Below are 21,403 nucleotides of genomic sequence, written 5' to 3' on the forward strand. Positions count from 1 at the left end.
GATCTTTGTTGCAGTTATAACCTTAGCACCTACTGAAGTTCAGGTGCAGACCTACAAAGTTTGGATTTATCCAGCTGTGCCTGGCTTGGGTCTGGCTGCTGTGCTTAGCTCCTTCTTGCTGCTGCCCTTGGGGGTGAAACTGTTGTGCTCCTCTGGCAAGATGTTCTGCTCCTGGACTAGCTGGGTGGTTCTGTCCCCTACTCTTTCTGCAGGGATTGCAGCTGCAGGGTGTCACCCCAGGCCTGCATGCCAGGCCTGAGCTGAGTCTGGAAGGGACAAGGTATTGTAGAGGGGAGAGGTAGCTCTCCCACACACTCACCGGGCCTGGACTAGGACTGGATCTGGGGGTTTCGGAACGCGGCAGAAATTCCTACTCTGTGGGCGGGGTGTGAGGGGGTACTACACAGTGATGGGGCATGTCCCAAGAGGGTGAAAGAGGGTGTCACCCATGCTGCACCTGGGCTGGGACCAGTAAGTCACGCCAGCACAGGGTAGCCAGAAGCTCTCCCACACACTCACCGGGCCTGGGCAAGGACTGGATCTGGGAGTTCCCAGAACATGCAGAAATTCCTATGGGGCAGGTGTGGTTGGGGAGGTGCTGCAGAGTGGTGGGGGTTGTCCCAAGAGGGTTGAAGAGGGTCTTACCCACGCTGCGCCTGGTCTGGGACCAGTAGGTCCTGCCAGTGCAGGGTAGCTGGATGCTTTCTCAACCACTCACTGGGGGCGGGGGGATAGCTCAGTAGAATAACACTTGCCTGGCAAGCACAAGGGCCTGAGTTCAATCCCCGGTTCCACCAAAAAAAAGAAAAAAGAAACCAAACACTCACTGGGCCTGGGCTAGGGCTAGGACTGGGTCTGGGGGTTCCTGGAACACGGCACAAATTCCTACTCGGCGGGCGAGGTAGGGGTAGTGCTTCGGAGTGGTAGGGGGCATCCCAAGAGGATGGAAGAGGGTCTCACCCACGCTGTTCCTGGGCTGGAACCAGTAGGTCCCGTGAGCGCAGGGTAGTGGGAAGTTCTCCCACATACCCTAAAATTTTTTTCTTTTTATAATTTTCTTTTCTTCATATTCTATAAAGACTTAAAGTTTAACATATCAACACTTGATGGAAAATACCTGTTCCATGTTTTGTCTAAGATGTTTGATATTCAGACAGATAGTGTGCTTTAGCTTAACTGCCTATGTTGGAGGGTAATAAGCTTCTCTTCTGCAGGGTTAACAACTTAAGTTTGCAGACCAAAAATTAGAGAAAAAGAAGGGCTACAAGGACAGCCAACATTTTTCCCTAGCCTTTCAAGGTCAGTGAGGATTCAGGACATAGGAGAACCTGTACTGTAACATCATGTAACTCAGTTGTGTCCTACATTTTCTGATCAAGGAGGTTATGGGGCCACAGAGGAAAATGATCGATGATGTAGTGTACCTAAGAGGAGTCACATGGAGAGAAAACATTCTCTCAGGCCTTCACAGAGAGCAAATTGGTCAAGCAATGGCCGTGACTCATCTACATGGCTGACACTGACATAGAGTCTACAAACTGCGGTACAGGGTTTTAGGGTAAATCCTGAGGGGATTTGACTGACCTTGTCAGATACAAAAATTACATTTCTTGTTATATAGGTCTTAACCATCCACCAGAAAAGTATGAAATCGAAGTATAAAAGTAAAGCCATATTAATAGACTATGCTGTAAAAGGCTCAAGTCAGCAACTTCTGACGTTGCCAGTCCTATGGAAAACCCACTACAGTTATGGACTACTAGACTATATTGGAATATTTTGCTGAATTTATGCACTTACAATATTTGTATGACAATAGAATACCCTTCTCTGACAAAACAAACAAAAATGGGGATACAAATGAAGGACCATTTTGTATCTGTATATTCAAAATACAATAGATATGCAGGTACTTTCTATTAATTCAGTGAATAGAAAGATTTTTTCTAATAGTGTTTGTGGATAGGATATCATGTCTGCATTTTGTAGTATGAATAACCACTAAGACAACAATATGCAATTTATTAATTATTGAAACTGTCCTAATCAGTTTTGAAACTGTCTCATTGCTATTTCTCAATAAAATTTATATAAAAATAAATAAATTTTTATTTACTTATTTGGTATAGAGTCTTACTACTCAGCTTGGACTCATAGTGATCTTCCTGTCTCAGCCTCCACAGCTCTGGAGTTACAGACATGTGCCATCATACCTGGTTTCAGGGCCAGCCCGGCATGTAGTACCAGGGATTGAACTCAGATCCTGAGCTTGCCAGGCAAGCAGTTAGATTACTGAGCTATCTCCCCAACGCAATGCATATATGCTTTAAGTAGGCTCATTTTATGCTATGTGAATTGTATCTCACAATGAGATACAATGGACTGCTTAGCAAGATTCTGTCTAAAGGATGCCCATATGCCTACCTCCACACTTCCCCACTAAAACCAAAATGTACATTCTTCAAAAATCAATTGGTTTATGTAGAGATAACTTGGTTATAATTGTTCTTTACCTTAATAAATATGTTATTTTTTTATAATAAAAGGTTAAAATGCTAAGTAACATGTTGCTTATTTAAAGCTGATTTGAATAAAACTTAGGACTGATTATATTTATCAGTTTGAGTTACACTAAAAGTTTATTTGTAACTGTTAGTCCCAACCTATCTCCTTGCTATTCTGTTCTTTGATTTAATAAAGGTAGTTGTGGTGTTATGGACAAATCTTGGCCTTAGGAGGCCAAGAGACCAGAGTAAACACAGGTGTTCCACTGTGGTCTTGGACAAATTATATCATTTCTTAAAAGTATCAGTTTGTAAATGTTAAGATGACATTCATACTTAGTTTGAAAAATCTGGGGTTTTCTTCCTAGCATTTATTAGAAATACGGAGTTCTCACTAGGAAAAATAAGTTAGGTTCTTTCCTTGTTTCAATGTATTTGTTCACATCAATACTTAAGTTTTTGCAAGGTTTCTGGTTTCTACAGTTAATTCCAGTTTAGTATATTTTGTAATTTATAACTTTTAAAATTAGTATTGCTTATAAAAGGGCAAAAATAATTTATATTTTTATAGTGAGTTAATAATACAGTTGCTGTTAAGGCTGGGGAGATAGCTCGGCAGCCTATGTACCTGCCTGGCAAGTGCAAGGACCTGGTTTCAATTCCCAGTCCCACATGCCATGTTGGCCCCCAAACCCTGGGTACACAGTGCTGGCCTCCCAGCCAGACATAGTGGCCCATGCCTGTTATCTCCACACTGAGGAGGCTGAGACAAGAGAATCACTGCTGCATAGTGAGACCTTGTATCAAATAAATAAATAAATAATAAAAAGATTTAACGTTGCTTTTAGGGAAATCAGCTGTACAGTAATTACAACTGCTCTCACATACTGCATTACTTAGTGGCTGATATGTGACAAATACTTTTTTTTACAAATATATTTTTATGGCTCACTTAAGTAATATGGAATAGGATTCAGTTTTATTTTCTTTTTAGCATGATAGCTACATGATCTTAATACATTAACCATTCCTTAATTGCAGAGATCCTACATATTTTGATGAAAATTGGCTAAACCGAATCAAAACTGAAGTGGGAGATAATTGGAGGCTGAAGGTATTTCTTGTTGTTTTTCTGTCTTTAAATACTTTGTGTATATAATTGCTGGATTTTTATCTAACATGTCTAGTGAACTTTAGAAACAGCCCATGCATGGTGAAATCATGTGAAATTGAAGAAATAGAGATAAGCGAAATTGATCATTAAATGCAACATAAGTAAGACAGTAAAGCAATATGTGAAGTCATGAGCCTTGGAGCCAGAGTACCTCTGTCCACATCAGAGCTCTCTCCTTTATTCTCTGTGGGGGACTACTTAACCTTTACATACCTCAGTTTTAAAGGATTGCTAAGTGTTAATCATAATAAAGGATCTGTGGCCCCATAAAATGCACCTTACACCAAAGCATACAATCGTAAACCTTGGAGATTAAAAAGATCTTGAAATTTTCACAAATGGACAAGGATAGAAATTAACAAGATAGAAATCCTCATGAAAAGCTGAAGCTCTTGAAAGAGCACCACTGAAATCCACAGAACAATGTAGTAAAGACTTTTAAATACTGGGATTTTCCAACTGAAATTCCACAACCAGTTTAACTTAAGGAAGAAGTAAGATTGTTTTCAAATGTACAAAGCATGAAAATATTACCTATCATTTACTCTTCTGAAGATAGAGAGGGAAAGTATATTCCATCAAAATAATAAAGTAAACTAGGAAAGAGAAATGATTCAGTGAAAGGAATATAAGAAAGGACAGAAAAAAAGGAATTTCCAGTGTGAAAGTGGAAGATAATAACTGGGGTGAGGAGAATCATAAATTAGAGCTCAATCTCCGGTTCCGCCAAAAAATAAAAATAAAATAAATTAGAGCTCAGCCTAGGCAACTTATATAATTCAGTTTCCATGTTGTAGAATGAGAATTATAATGGGGTCTGGTCTACCACACAAAAATAAGAGTTATAATATATTTACAGTAGTTACAGTATATGTATTAGTTGCTAGTACTGTTATCAGTGAAAATATATTTATGATGATAATATTTTTATATTAAACTTTTTATTTATGTTTGCCTTTTACCCTATTATTTCTCTTTTTAAACAGATTAGCAATTTAAAGAAAATTTTGAAAGGAATCCTGGATTACAATCATGAGGTAAGGATTTTTTTTCTTATTGTATTTGAAATTTATGGGATAAGTTTCAAGTTAAGAAAGAATTGCCTTCAAAAATGTATAGTTTGTCTTGTTTTGTACAGTTCGTAGGATCTTTGTATAGGCATCTGTTAGGTGATGAGTAGATGAGCAACTCGTTCATTATATTATGGGTATTTTGTTGATGATCACTACTTTGTGTTAGATTGTGCTTTGTGCTTACTATTAATTTTCTCCATTTATCCCTTACTTCTGAGGGGAGAGCCTGTGTACCATTAAAGTCAACTGCAATGACTACTCCCACTTTATCTTTTGGCACAACCCTGGCCCTGGAGCTTAACTTTATCCTTTTCACACTGCATCAGAAGAGTCGAACTCCTGGGGAAAAGTTCAGAGAGTAGAGAAACTGATTTTAGTTAGTTAGTTCGTTCTGGGGCTTGAACCCAAGATCTTGTAATTCTTCTGAATTACATTCTGAGCCCTTTTTCTGTTTTTAATTTTGAGGTGGGCTGGGGTTTGGGGGGGTCATTACATTCCCAGTCTTTTTAAATTTTGAGACAGGGTCTTGCTAGGTCTCTTAAATTGCCCTGAACTGCAACCTCCCAGAGTGCTGGGATTACAGGTCTGTGCTGCCATGGCTGGCTAAATACTTGCTAGATTTAGTTTTAAGAAAATTTTCTTACATATAAATATATGTATTTTACTTATTCTTCCCACATCGATTTCTAGTTTGCTTTCTTTCATAAAATTCCTGCTCAGTCTTTGAGCCTACCTCATTGATTCTTAATTATCTAACCTCTCTTGCTTTTTTAGTGGGGGGAGATAGAGTCTCACTATGTAGTTCAGGCTGACCTCTAACTCACTGTGATCCTCCTGATTGTTGGCTTACAGGTGTGCACTAGCATGCCCTGCTCTTTTTTTCCTCTTATGTTTTGCTCTATGATAGTAATGTATCTTTTCTCCATCTTGCTCATTAAAGCTTCCAGTTTTGCTAAATCAATCATTTTTTTGATTCGTAAGAGCTCTTTTTTGTTTTCTGAAGGGAACTTTCATATATTCTTTTTTTTTGGTGGAACTAGGGATTGAACTCAGACCATTGCACTTGCCAGGGAAGCGCTTATTCCACTGAGCCATCTCCCGGCTCTCATATATTCTTGTATTATGGATATACTGTTTTGTATTTGAGAATATTAAAGAGGCTTCTTTTTTACTTTCATACTTTATTTCTAAATTCATTCTGTCTTCCTAGTGAATATCATTATTAGAATTTTTATATATCCTTCTAGAGATTATTTCTACTCAAGACAGAAATTAGTCATGTAGCACATGCCTGTAATCCCAGTACTGTGATAAGCACAGGTAGAATTATAGATTAGAGCCTAGGCCAAGCAATTTAGCAACACTTTTTCTCTGCAGTATACAGCCACATACCTGTAATCCCACCATTGAGGGAGGCTAAGGCAGAAAGATTGCAAGTTCAGAGACAGTCTAGACAGTTTAGTGAGACTCTTATTTTAGAATAAAAAATTGAGAAGGGTTATGGATGTACCTTACTGGTAGACTACCTTGGATTCTGTTCCCAAGACTGCAAAAAGGATGGCACAGGAGATGCAGCTCCGTCCAAAGGAACTGAGTTTAATTCCCTTAAAGCACAAAAACATGATTCAATTTAATCTGAGTTGATGGTATATTCCTATTCATTTATTCAGTTTATTTTCCCATTATTATATAACATAAAATCCATATCCTTAATGTAATTCACAAGGACCAAAATGATCTGCCCCCGTACCCCTAGTTTGACCTCTTCTACCCTAGCCATGCAGATCTTGGTTGTTGCTAAAAGTTAATCAAGTACACTCCTATCATGAGGACTACTCTGGGGTAATCTTGTGGTATATTTTCCCCTGATGTATCGCTGTATGGTTTGCTTCTTCATTCTAGATCAGCAGGGGTTTTTTTTGGGGGGAGGGTATAGGGCACTTGTTTGTTTTGTTTACTTGATTGCTTTTGGTGCTGGGGGTGGAGCCCAGAGCCTCACAAGTGCCAAGCATATGTTTACCATTAAGCTTTACCTCCAGCCCCAGTGCTCTTTTTATCTTATTATAAGAGGCCTTCCTTGATCACCTAGAGTAGCAGACTTCCTTCCCACAACCCACATCACCATTTCACTATAAAATAAAGACACATTCAGTAAAGTTCATGATGTATATATATTCAGTTTAATGGTTATGTCATGTGACATGGATCTGTGGGACATTGTCACCATCTTTGAAGGTCAGTCTGTCTACCTTTCTATTTATAACCTCTTTTGTCACCTCCTAGACCAGAAAAACCTATAATCCTGAGTTTTTAAGTAACCTTTCTGTAGGGTTTTGCTTTTTTATTTTCGTCTACTTCTTGTACTGTTTGCTTTCCTGTGACTTCATTTTTGTCTTTTTTTCACATGGAAGACTTCTCTCAAATGTCTTAATACTTGGGTTGTTTGTTGATATTTACAAAGTACTATATAAACTTGATTAAAACCTGAGTTGAGGGTTTTGGTTTTTTTTTTTTAATACTATTAAATTTCACTTTGAGGTTGTCAGGCAGAGATCTTTCCCTTTGCTTGCATATGTCATTTTATTTGGGGCCAGTTTCCCTGTAAAAGAATCTTACATCCTTGCTGATATCATACTTTGCTACCAGTGTTTTGGGAATCAAATGGAATGAAAATGACTAGGAAAAATCTTACACTTGGCATGAATTTTTGTTTACTCAGCTCTTTCTGTTGTCCCTTAGTTAAAAACCTTCTTCTTTTAGTTTATCAGAAAGCAGATGTGCAGTCCTCCTTAGTGCAGTAGAGGAATTAGTAGTGCACAGTTTCTGTGCTTATCTGGCAGGGGAGATACCATGATCACAAAGTAGTGCACAGTGTCTTTCTCAGTGTACATATAACATAAAAGATTGGGAACTAAGTTGCTGTGATTGCAGATAGTTATAACTTAGGTATGGAAATTGGGAGTGAAATTGGCAGAACAGCTCTGTCCTTGGCAGTGAGTTTTTGGTGATAACAAACTAATCCAAATATTTTATTTGTTCTATAAAAGCAAATGCAGTTGTAATCTTTTTGTCTTCATTCAGATTTTGGGACAGCAGATTAATGACTTTACGCTTCCTGACGTAAACCTTATTGGAGAGCATTCTGATGCAGCAGAGCTTGGGAGGATGCTTCAACTTATTTTAGGCTGTGCTGTGAATTGTGAACAAAAACAAGGTAATTTTGCAGTACTGAAGGAAAGTAATATGTATCTTATATATAAAGCACCAATATAAGCAGTAACATCTTTCTAATCCTTCCCATTTTCTAGTTTGCTACTAATTTGTTGCAACTATGAGTTTTGCAAATTAGAATCAGTTTTAAAAAATAAAAAAAAAATTTTAAAAATAGAATCAATTTCATTGTGGTGATAATTTTTTCGCTTTCCACAAGACCACATAATTCTTTGAGTAGATTATTTCAGTACTGTGGTGCTGCTAGGGATGAAACCCAGGGCCCTGTGCATGCTTAGCACTTACTCCACCATGCATTTGCACCCTTGCCCAAGCATATTTTTTGTTATGCATTTTAACTACACCCAGGTTTGATAAAAAGGTACTGTTGATTGGACAAGGTTTGTTATTTTGCAACAAATGAACAGAAATGTACCCCAGTTCATTGGGTATTCAGGTCTGCTTTCCTAACGTATATCTAGCATAGATTCCTTACGTAATTTTTTTAAAAAAATGTATATTGAAACATTTACAAGTTTGTCTTTATTATAGGAAAAGAAGAGGGAGCATTAGTCATTATATGTAGATTCTAAATAAAATAGATTTGTAATTAGGTTTCCCACCCCTAAATCTGGTAGCTGTTCTTCCATAAGAAACCACTTTCTCAGTTAAATTTTTCTTTTCTTTTTTTTTAATGTGGTACCAGGGATCAAACTCAGGACCTTGCTCTTGCCAGTCAGGTGCTTAAGCCACTGAGCTATCTCCCAAGCCCTCTCAGTTAAATTTTAAATATTACCTTTAATTATCTTTGAAAGGAGAGAATTCTATTACGTATTTTCAATATTTTTTTCATTTCACTTATTCATAATTATAAAACTTTTAAATATACAAAATATTTCTCTTTTTCTCTCTTTTTTTTTTCGTTCTCCATTACTGGGGATTGATCTCAGGTGCTTCATACATCCTTGGCTTTTTAAATTTTCAGATGGGATCTCACTAAGTTTTCTAAGCTGGCCTCAAACTTGTGATGATAGATCCTCTTGCCTCAGCCTCCTGAGACTACAGGTGTGCACCACTGCACCTAGAAGGATATTTCATATTGACATGCTCTGAAGAAAAAGCCTTGAAATTGAAGGACTTTTGAAGATTTGTTTTTACAAAGATGAACAAAGACTATCAAAATAAATTAGTGATTTTCCTGTGTTATCTCAATGTTAGATCTTACTAACCATGTAAATCTGAATTATCATCTTTTATTTTCCCTTGTTTCCTTTGTGCTGTGATCTAAAATATCCAGCTTTGTTTCCAGAACTAAATTGATCCAGTGTATTATATCATTATTAGTATTATGTAAATACTGATTGATTTACTAATTCAGTTTGTAAAATTGCAGTTCAGGAAGTAATTGTGTCCTTGATTTTTAAGGCAGCGGATGTACTGCCTAATCAACTGTGTCGAGAAGTGGTTCCATTCTCACAGTTGTGGAAGACATGGGACAAATTATTCATTCTCTGTGTTTTAATTTTTCAGTTTAAAAAAAAAAAAACATTTAGCACCTATCTCATGGGTACTAAATGAGGTATTTATGTAAAATAGTACAATTCCTTACATAATAATGATTCAAGGCCAGCCAGATAGCTCAGCTGACTAAAGCACCTGCCTAGGCAGAGCGCAGTGGCTGGGATTCAATCCATGGCATGCCATGCTGGTCCCACCCCCAGGGTGTGTTGAGAAGTCAACTGAAACTGAGTGTAATGGCACGCCCCTGTAATCCCAGCACTTGGGAGGCTGAAAACAGGAGAATTGCTACAAGTCCAATCTGTGTAGTGAGACCCTGTAAACCCTGTAGACCCTATCCTAAATACATTTTTTAAAAAAAGATTCAAACTAAGTTATATGGAAACGTAATTATATAGTATCTTAAATCATTGATTTTAGTTCCGTTTTATACTGTGTGTTCTGTGAACTTTTAATTATGTCAGATTTTATAGTTACCTAGTGATTCATAAAATTGTATTTAAAAAAAATAAATGGAAAAGCATTTTATAAATGTGTAGATGTAAATTAATAAAATCACTAGCTTAGATTTAGAGAAGGCTATTCTTAAATACAGACCTTATTAGAAAAGTATGGAACTTTTTTTTTTTTTTTACTGTTTTGTTTTTGTGTTTTTGTGTGGTTGGTTGGTTGGTTGGTTGGTTCTGTGGGTTGAACCCAGGACCTTTGCACTGAGCTATTTCCCACCTTTTTTTTTTTTTTTTTGAGATGAGTTTGACTAAGTCATCAAGCAATGCTGAGTTCAAAGTTTCCATCTTCCTGCCTCAGACTTCCAGAGTACTGGAGAAAAATATAGTACTTTCATGTATAATAGCAAATCCAAAGCAACAGATTTGCATTTTGTTGAAGTTACCTAAAGGCTAGCGTACATACATAGATAATGTAATTATTATATCTGTTTAAAATTTCTTCCAAAGTGCTCATTTAATTGTGTGTATGTGTGTAAGCATTGTGTGTTTGTGTTACTGAATATTGAACCAAGGACCTTATCATGGAGCTACATTCCTGTCCCCCTTCCCTTTTTTTTACATTGACTGGGCTTGAACTTGTGATCTTCCTGCCTTAGCCTTCATTTAATCTTACTTAGCTTTTCTGTCCCCTCTATTGACCTGTACGCTCATTTGGATGGAGATCACTTGATTTATAAAAACACTGTTCAAATTTGTTACATATTATTTTACTTCAAATTTTTTCCCTTTCCTCTCTGTTTTATTTTATAAATATTTATTGAAGTGATTAGAGTCTAGGGGAGCATAATACTTGCCCTAGTGGAACTTGAGGGAGGCAAAAGGCATTAAGTAATAATATAAATACACATATAACCAGGGTAATGGTAAGTGCTCTGGAAGTGTCTCAGTTGCTCTTGTCACTGAGGTATAAGCACATACAACTTAGAGGAGGAAAGGTTTAGATTGGACTCTAGTTTGTAAACAGTTTAGTTCATACTTGGCTGGCTGCAAGGCAGGACTCCATGGCAGAGGACGTGGCTTAGAGGCGGCTCATGGCAGGGCAGCAGGAAGTGGAGAGAAGGATCAAGGGAGGGGAAGGTTGACTTCCAGGCTACACCCCCACTGGCCCATGTCCTTCAACCAGGCTTGGCCTCCCACATCACATTTAACTGTAAATTCATCAGGGGACTAATCCCGATACCCCCGTTTATCCAATCACTTCCCAGAAGCTTCACCTAGGAATACATGAGGCTTTGGGGGGGCAAGGGATATGTAGATATAAAGCATAAAGGGAAGTAATGTGTAATGGGGATTAGTCAAGACTTGTGGTACAGGAAGTTATTTAAACAGAGTTATGGGTGATAGCAGATCAAGAGTAACCCAAGTAGTGAAAACTGGATATAAGAATCTAGCTGGAGTATAATAAGGAAGGGATAAAGAGAAATGAACAGAATAGTAAGTAAGGGCTATTCTAAATGGTGACAACATAGTACACTTTTACCAGTACTTACACTGAAGAAGACTTTTTTCCCCCCACCAAAGGATTGTTTTCCCTTGATTTCCCACATACCTGCTAACACTCAGCAGATTTCCAGTATTTGTTCTTTGTTCGCTCTGATGTTCTGGTAATAAGTTTAAAGAATCAACACTGCTCTTAAAGTCATGACTAGTTTTATTGGTCTTTGGTTCAGGACTTTTTTTTTTTTTAATGATTTATCTATCTTAGACCCCATTCCTTTTAAATTTTATCATGCTTTGCTTGTATAGAAAATTTCTTTTCTTATTCATTTAGTTTAGCTCAATAATTACATAATTTTCTGTATTTATAGTCTTTGTATCTGAAATGGTTAAAAGTTTTTGTCAAAGAATAGAAGTACATAAGGAGATTTAGGAATAGTAAATTTTTTTTTTTTTTAGGAACAGTAAATCTTGAAGATACTTTCATTTAAAGATGAATGAAAAATTATAGTTCATTGATATCAGATAGCAGCTGCTTTTGTATCATGATAGGAAATGCATCAAGTTCTGAGATTTTAATATATATTACACAGAAAAGTGTAGCTATTAAGTGTTGGTTAACTTCATTTACTACAGAATATGATCGAGAAAAAAAGATGTTACCTATATCTGTGTTCCTACAAAAAGATAATCATAATATTTATTGAAGTTCTCACATAGATCACCATAGATTCACTTTACCCCTGCAATTGTATAAAAGATGAAATATCTAGTAGTGGGATTTTTAACAGCTTAGTTTTCCAGATTTAGGGTATTCTTTACTCTTAAAAATACAACTGAGAGCCAAATACGCATTTCATTGATTGTAAAGAATAAACTGTCATTGTGTTTGTGTGGTGTATAATGTAAGGCTCACTAAAGTGGCTCTGCCATTTACTACCTCAACTTTGGACAGGATGCTTTACTTTGAGTAATGGTGCTTTTATTTTGGTTGACTTCTCTAATTGGTGGAAATAAAATGGTCATAAATTTGAAAAAGCAAAGATTACTAGTGGAAGATACTCTGATAATATTTAGAATTTGCTTTTTTTTTTTTTTTTTTTTTTTTTTTTTTTTTTGTAATGGGAATCAAATTCAGGACCTTGTGCATACCAGGCAGGTGCTGTGCCACTGAGCTGTATCTCCAGCTATATTAAGTTTCTGTCTACCTCCTTTACTATACTAGTCACAATAAAAAATAATTTTTGCAAATTAAAAAGCTGAGATTCATAAACATATGACTTCCCAAGATTTCTAACTTGTGGAAAACTAGGCAAGAACAATAATGTCTCTTCCAAATTTAAATTTAAGGATGTTTGTACAAAATTTTGTAAATATTGGCCAGCTATACAATCAGGATAAACTCCTTTACATAGAATACTTCTTTTCCACCATTACCACAAATGTGGTAATCATAAATCATTGTATATTGCACTTTAGAAGTTTGTGAATTTTTTATTTAAGAAATTGCACATTATTGTAGTTGTCATCATCATTTTATCATTTCTCACTTTACGGTGTTCGCGGGGAAGGGCCTTGACGTGGCAACACCGCTTCTTGACTAACGCTTCCCCTCTCACACCTACTAACTTCTTGACCTTCTTACCTACTGTCACTTTCTGCACTTCCAGTTGGCTGTCATGAAGTCTCCCTTCCCATCATCAGTACACTGCGCTTCCCTTTCATGTCCACGGTCTCTTGTTCTGAAGGCTGGTCACTCATCCTCACTGTGCTAGTTTCTGTGTCTGATGCCTTTGAACAGAATATCTAAAAGCATAACCTTTCTGTGTTCCAACACCCACACTGCAGTTGTCATTTAAAAAGCCAAAACAAAAATATTGACCTCAAACTTAAATAATTTATTGGCCAAATAGCAGTCAAGTTATGATGTATTTCTACTATTGCTTTAAGACCAATGCCTGAGATTTAGTGTGTTGATTATATTTATTTGTGTAACCAAACATTTGGCTAGATACAAGTATCCTTATGAGAATATTTCTCTTGAAAGCATGTTTTTTATAAGCTCAAAGTTTTAGCATTAACAATCAGAGAGTCAACGTTTGATTATTTTGCAGTTGCCTTTTGTTTGTTTTAAATTTTATTTTACTGTATTATTTTGGTTGATTTGTTTTTTAGAGGAGGTTTATTTTTTGTTTTTGTTTCCGAGAACTGAACCCAGGGCTTCCAGCTTGCTAGGCAAGTGTTGTACCACTGAGTCAAATCCCCAGCCCTGAAAATTTGATGATTTTGGCATTCCACATACTATGTGTCTTATCAGGAGAATACTTCGTTAGTTTCACAATATGACCCATTTATATACTGCTTTGGAGGATCAGGAGGTATATGTGTATATATGCATGCATGTGTGTTTCAGACCTGAGGAACAGATGAGTCTGAAACTATCTTTTAAAATCTTTATTATTAAAATATTTGCCATATTGTTGGAATCATCTTGTCGTTCTGATTTTTTTAATGCTTAATACTGCTTCTGTGATCCATTGTTGGATTTGAAGGGAAAAAATTGTTTCCAATAAAGTTAACTACTGAAAGCTAAGAGGCCTTTTTCTCAGCAGTGGTGAAGATGGTTGTGCCTTAAAATGTTAAGAGATGTGGGGCTTTATTTTAAAACTCAGGATTATACAATTTTGTATTCTGTGTAAAATTCATCTTAATTTTTTGTCTTGAGCAGGTTTTATTCCATAAAGTTTTCTTTCTATAGTAGAAAACATGAACATTATATCCAAATCAGTGGTATTAAAACTTGACATTATGTCCCATAGGATAAAGCATAGAGTTTAGGGTTGTCTTTTTTTTTAATGTTTAGGAAGGCTAGTGGGAAAGATAATATTTAGAATTAGATGCAGTAGGATGGAGTCTTGCCCATCAGGCCTTTGCTCTAGTGTTGCACTAATTAACATTAATGGACACTCATACTATGCTGCCCTCCTGATCTCACCTGCAGCCTATCCTGGATATGGAATGGGACACACATCTTCAAGAAAGATAAATACTGAAAATTTCAGCCTTTACTTTATTTTGACACATAGATGAAGCACACCAACCTCACAAGGGATACCTCAAAAGAATCAAAATATAGGAAACAACATTTATAGGGCTGGGATATAGCTCAGCAGTAAAAGTGCTTGCCCAGCACTTGTGAGGCCCAGTTTAATCCCCAGTACCAAGAAAAAATTTGTGAAGTATTAGCCTTTACCCCTTTTGACTGTCTTTAACCTTAACAGTAACATTACAGATTGTTCTTATTTGCAGAGTACATCCAAGCTATTATGATGATGGAAGAATCAGTTCAACATGTTGTCATGACAGCCATTCAAGAGGTATGTTTTACATTTTGTGAAAAATGAAAAGAGTGAACATAAAGAGTTAAATAGAAGTAGGAATTAAAGAAAGCAATCTTCTCACTCATTTTCAGAGACTTTTTCTTTTCCTCTTCTCTCTTCCCCTCTTATCTCTCCTCCCTTCCCCTTGTCTGAACTCAGGCCCTTCTATGTGCTTAGCATGCTCAAACATGCTCTCTACCACTGAACTTCACCCCCAGCCCAAGAACTTTTTCTTCTACATTTATGATAGTACTTGCTTTGTTTTTTTTTTTTTTAAAGATTTATTTATTTATTTATTCATTCGATTTTTTGTGTGTGTGTGGCCAGCTCAGCCCACTAGGGGGCGGGGCTGGCTGGCATGTGGTGCTGGGGGATTGAACCACAGTCCTTGTGCTTTGCTTAGCTTAACTTGTTCTAAGTAGGTGCTCCAGACCACCGAGCCATCCCACCAGCCCTTGCTTTGTTTTTATTTTAAAAATCATAGTTATTTGAAAGTCTTGTTTTCTTTAAATATAAAACATTTGCTCTGCAGGTGTAGTTATAGCTATTCCTAATTTTTCAAGTGCTGCGAATAATTCCCAAAACTAATGAATAACACCTGTTTTAAACCAACAGCCTGTCACACATTTAACTATTAGTTTCCTGTTTAGCAAAAAAATGAATTTCCAACTCCACCCATACTTAAGCCAGTGTCTAGTTGAATATTTCAAATATAAAAACCTGAAAATACAAATAGGCAGAATAATAACTGGTCAATCTCAGGATAGTAAACCATTTTTTTTAGTCATAAAAGCAATGAAAGAAACCCTTAAAGGAAATAGAAAATTGTACATAGAGCATGAATATGTACTAGCAAAGAAAAATACAAAAGGCAATCGTGAAGATGCCAAGTGCAAGTAAATATGTGATTTTTGGCAGTCTTTTTATAGTGACTCTTCAGAGTTGTACTATGCTTCATACATAAAAGGTGCAGTCTTTACAATTGCCTTCTCTCCTGAAAGCAGGTCCAAGTTAAGTTCAGAGATCCCCAGGCCTCCCTCACATCTGACCACCTAGCTTCAAATTCAGCAGTTCCCTCTACCCCCTTAAGTTCTGCTCCAAGGAGTTTAAATTCAGAAATAGTAGTGATAGAAACAAATAGAATTAAGTGTACTTTTTGAATGTCAAGTTTTGGTTGAGTGCTGAGGTTTGAGAGCTCCCCAGATGCAAACTTTCTGTTGTTCCCTCTAGATTCAGGGCAGCACCCTCTTAGCATATCATCCTGTGAGAATACACAGTATATTGGCAGCCAGAGAAGCTTAGTTGGTCTTTGGTATCCAGAGTCTTTACTGAGATTTCATTACCTGGGCATGATTGATGGACCCTGGATATGATTAACTTTCCAGCCCCCTTCTTCCCTTGACATCAGGCTCATGTCAGGTGGCTCATCATATGACTGGTCTTTCTGGTGTGCTCCCCCCACCCCCTGAGTAATCTTCTTAGTGCACCATAAATAACAAAAGATATTCCTGTCATTAGGAAAATTGCAAAGACTTATTGACAGCCACTAACTGGGACACAAGCCAACCAAGCCAAGTTCTTTATTACATAGGACCTTTGAGAAGTTGATGAAGTTGAGTGAGTAGCATGACACTGTGTTTCTATCTCCTTTACACGGCTAACTCAAGAAGATTGCTTGAGCCTAGGAGTTAAAAACAGAACAAGATCCTGTCTCAAAAAAAGCTAAAAGTTGATGTGTTTGTCAATCAGAACTGATGTGTAAATTGTTAAATCTTTTTTGATGTATCTTTTTATATCATGTGAGATTAAGTTTGGTCACGACCATTTAATATACCACAAAGCACATAAATGGTGTGATCCTTAACAGACTAAGTGCTTGCTTACGTGAGTGCAGAGGCCAGGGTTCAAACCCTGGCACCGCATGCCACACCAGCCCTGCCCCCAAGGTGTGCTGAGCCAGTGATGGAGTCCCAGTGTGGTGGTGTGTGCCTGTAATCCCAGCACTTGAGAGGCAGCAATCAGGACGATCACTACCGAGTCTGAGCTGTGTAGTGAGACCCTGCACACACACACACACACACACACACACACACACACACACACCTTAAAAACATTAAGATGAATGCAAAAGCAGTTGGTCCAAATAGGAACTTTGCTCCAAATGGCAAAATATTCTTACTTTCTTGTTTGGGTTTTTTCATTTTAATTTTTTTTGGGGTACTGGTGATTGAACCTAGAGCTTTGTGTATGCTAAGTTAAGCACTCCATCACTGAGCATACACAGCTGCTTTTTCTATATTTTCCAATATTTCTATAATAGATATATGTATAATGGAATAATTTTTAACTTAAAAATCTGTGACTAGGTGATTTTCATCTTATGATTCTATCCCAAAGAATTACAGAATGTAGATCAAGATTGAGCATAACAATGTCTATTATTTTATATTAATAAATGTAAAAGCAATGTGTGTACTTTGGATACTTCAGCTAACAGAATACAGCTGGTTAATGATAGGGACAAATTTAAATGACAAATGAAAAAGATACAAAATTAAGCTGCCGTGGGCATGAGTATTCAAATTTGTTTTGAGCAATTGCTTTGAGGACTTTTGGATCAATGTAAATGGCTCTTGACTTACTGTGGTTTAAATTTAGGTTTTTTACTTTAGCAGCTGCATCATTCTACAGTTCCACAGCAGTGAGCTGAGCATCCTAAATTCTTCACATCTTTGCTAGCTCTTGTTATTGTCCATTTTTTATGAAAATAGCCAACCTAGCAGATTTGAGATCATATCTTATTGTTGTTTTGAATTTTATTTCCATAATGGGTAATGGTGTGGAGCATTTTTTCATGTGTTTATTAGCCATTTCTCTGGTGTCATTTTGGAGAAATTGTCTATTCAGGTAAATAATCGTCTTGTATCTACTTGAATGTTAACAAGAAAAAGCCATACATAAGAGAAAGACAGTGGTTGAAATATAAAGTAAGAGGACTGAATGAAACAGAGTCTGAGAATCTGGAAAAGTCTGAATTGAGAGCACAAGTGGCCAGATGAGCCCTGAGTGGGAAGACATCAGCAGGATGGAGAAGGAAAGGATGTGTGTGAGTGGAGCTAATCTTGTAGGTTGGGGTATAGGAGATTAAGGATACATCTCAATGGAAGCCAGATTGCCTGTTGAAGTCCTGGGGAGTGAAATGAGGTTTGCCTGGCGTGGTGACACATACCTGTAATCCCAGCATTCGGGAGACTGAGGCAGGAGGACTGTAGTGAGTTCAAGGCCAGACTGGACTACATAATGAGATCCTGTTAAAAAGAATATAAACAGATACATAATAATAATAATGCTATTATTATTATAAACTTTTAAAATAAATGAGATCTGAAAAGAAGAAAGATAGGGAAATGAAGATGGTGTGAACTGGGGAAGCACAGCTGTGGTTTGCCAGCAGCTTTAAACCTTCATGGAGACTGGACATATTTATTAATATGTCAGTTTTGTGAGGATTTTCAGGGTTTTTTTACTCTCAGTATTTACTAAGTATATGTGGCAAAAAGAGATTCATAGTTGGATTGATCTGGGATTGATATTTTGCTTGTATGATGTAGGAGGAGAGCTGAGAATATCTATGAAAGTTACTGAAACTATAGGCTGTGAAATCTAGCGTAAAGTTAACTGATTAAGCAAATGACCATAGAATTCTATAAAATAGGGAGAGGAGAGTCCCCAAAATAAGATGATGTTAGCAGAATAAAGGTAAAGACTTTAGCCAGGAATAAACAGTGCTACTTCCATAGAGTCGAAGCAAAGTGAATGGAAAACTTTAGCCAGGAAAAACCAGTGGTACTTACCTTAGAGTTGCAGCGAAGTGAATGGAAGAAGACGTTGTAGCTGGGAACAGGGAAAGCATAGAGAAGAGATAGGGCCTAGGAACTCACGGAATGAAATTGAAGAATGGGTTCATAGATAGAACCCTGTGAGAGACCTGCAGCAGGAGGAGGCTTATCCAGAGTGGGATGCTTAGGTTTTTACTGAGTGGTAGTTTCTCAGTTACATTATAAGGACCAAAAATACAACAAAGTAAAAGGGAGAAAAACCAGAAGAAAGTATTTCTACTTTCTCCTCCTTCCTGTCTCTGAATTGGATGCATTTTTTTCTGAATGTTCTTTTTTTAAATTTTATTCTGGATACTAAGCTTTTTTTAATTGGAAGAAAACTTTTGAAAATTGTATTAATGCTCTTAAAATCATAAAAACATTGAAGCTCATGTTTTCACTCATTCCAAGATTTTTTTCCCTGTAGTTGTTATTTTCCACCCTAATTATTACATTGAGTTAGAGTGATGGTCCTCAAATTAGAGTGTACCAAAACCATCTGGATGACTTCCTGAACACAGTGAGGAATAACCCTAGATGTTCTGAATTAGTAAGGCTGGGCTGGGACCAAGAATTTGAATATTTGATGAATAATTTGGCAGTGCTGCTGCTGTTGGTGTGGCAGTCTCTCATGTTGAGGACCACTGATACAGAGTAAAGGCATTCCTCAGTCGCATAGCCCTTCAGTTCTATGAGGAGCAGGGTTAAGGCCAAAATCACATTTCTGATTGTTCCTCCACCTTTTGTTCTTCACATAGAGCATCAGATAGAAACCGAAGAAGATTAGGACTTAAGTCTGCTCCAGCCTTGATCCTTAGAATTCTCAGAATTCTCTCCCAGACCATTTTGATCTTTTTTTTTTTTTGAAGTCCACGGGTAAGAGGCAAAGATTTAGGAGGTGTGTGTGCACATCTATACCCTCATCATTAATCATTAATAGCCAGATAGTTTTGACTAATGTTGATATTATCCACATTTGTTAGTTAGAAATTAGTACTTAATATTGTTATTTTTCTGTAAAGTTTTAAAAATACCTGGCCACTTTTTAACTTTGCTGTTTGTCTTTCCAGTAATAAGTTTTACTTAATTCTTAATGGAAATGAGCACCAGAAATCAGACCTTTAATTTTAGTATATATGTACATATGGATGGCTGGATGGATGTATTTGTGGTATTTGAGATCAAAAACAGAACCTTTACATTGAGCTGCGTCTCCACTCCTTTATTTTGTGACAGGCTTTTGTCACTAAGTTGCCGTGGCTGAAAACAACTGATTGTTTTGTATCACCTTCCAGAATGCTGAGATTATAGTGTAGTCCACACTGCCCAGCCAGATTTCTAAATTTTTTGTAATTAAGTTTATTGGTACATTTTAGATACATATAGCAATCATATTTATCATAGGGAATATGTTCCTATACATGACATTTTGTGATTCTTCCCACACACGCACACACACACATTTCCTTCAACCCTTCTTCCCCTCTGTATTTACAAAAGCTTTGTTTCAATTTTCTCCTTTTCTCGGTATTTTTTCTTTTCTCTTTATTCTTTGCTTTCTTCCTCCCTCTTTGGTAGTTCCCCTTTTCATTTGAACATTTTCCTTTTCACAATATCTGTCACACATTTTCAGACCATTAATTTTAAATGAAAGCATTAGCTTGGAGTGACAAAAAGGTCCAGATTCAGAAGCATTAATTTACAGGACAATATTATAATTTAACCTTAACTTTTGTATTTCAGTAATTATATAGGATGTCTTTTTTGATTCACATTTATAATTTATAATTTATTTTAATTTCAGCTAATGAGTAAAGAGTCTCCTGTGTCTTCTGGAAATGATTCATACGTTGACTTGGATCATCAGGTATTTAATTTTGCATTGTTTTTAAATGCTCAAGGAAACAACTTGTTTTTTTAAAGAATCCTGCAATGTATTTTTATGATTTTAATGTAGTTTCAAATGCCATATCTTAATAAAGTGCTATTAGTTACAGTGGTTTTTTTTTTTTTTTTTTTTTTTCATGTTCAAGCTATTCTGTGATAACAGAAATCTTTGTGTTCTTTGTCTTTTGTCACTTCTTCTTTGGGTTCCTAAATGTACTATATGAAAATCTTTGTGTGTAATTTTAGCCTAAATTTGAAATTTATCTTTCTTCTACTGTGTGGTATTTGATTTTAAAAACTGTCACTTTGATGGCTTTTTTTTTCATCTTTACAAAATTTTGGTAACATGGAGAGACAAAATTTCATTTGTTATTTTTGTTCATACTTTTCTAACTGAAGAGTTTTTAATAATAGAGAAACTTTAGAAATGTTTGATTTATATTGAGAAGTACAATAGTAGAAATCTTTTTATAAAAATGGGAGGCAGGCCAGAGAGCTCAGAGGATTAAAGTGCCTGCTTAGGCACACGAAGGGATGGGGTTCGATACCTGGCTTGCCATGGTGGCAACTGTGACTGGGCGTGCTGGCGCAGTACCTGTAATTCCATTGCTTGGGAGGCTGAAAACAGGAGAATCACTTCGAGTCCAATCTGTGTAGTGAGACCCTATAGACCCTGTATACTAAATACATTTTTTTTTGCCATAATTTTATTGAGAACAAATAGCAATGAGACAGTTTCAAATCAAATTGTTAGGACAGTTTCAATAATTAACACGTTGCATACAGTCTTCCCAGTGCTTAATTGCTGTACAAGATGCGGACATGATATCCTA

At 36.6% G+C, this 21,403-nt stretch overlaps 1 protein-coding gene across 3 annotated transcripts in view; it reads left to right on the top strand.

Annotated features, from left to right (window-relative positions):
- Positions 1-21,403, top strand: part of Hook3 (hook microtubule tethering protein 3) — a 136,169-nt gene that overhangs the window by 48,423 nt on the left and 66,343 nt on the right. For all 3 annotated transcript variants that reach the window (XM_004626668.2, XM_023709994.1, XM_004626669.2), the window contains 5 exons: positions 3,546-3,618; positions 4,665-4,715; positions 7,833-7,965; positions 14,735-14,802; positions 20,488-20,550. In XM_004626668.2, the coding sequence (XP_004626725.1) occupies positions 3,546-3,618; positions 4,665-4,715; positions 7,833-7,965; positions 14,735-14,802; positions 20,488-20,550 (388 nt within the window). The remainder of the gene's footprint in view (positions 1-3,545; positions 3,619-4,664; positions 4,716-7,832; positions 7,966-14,734; positions 14,803-20,487; positions 20,551-21,403) is intronic.

Source organism: Octodon degus, unplaced genomic scaffold (genome assembly GCF_000260255.1).
Source record: "Octodon degus isolate 3935 unplaced genomic scaffold, OctDeg1.0 scaffold00016, whole genome shotgun sequence".
In the NCBI taxonomy this organism is placed as follows: Eukaryota; Metazoa; Chordata; class Mammalia; order Rodentia; family Octodontidae; genus Octodon; species Octodon degus.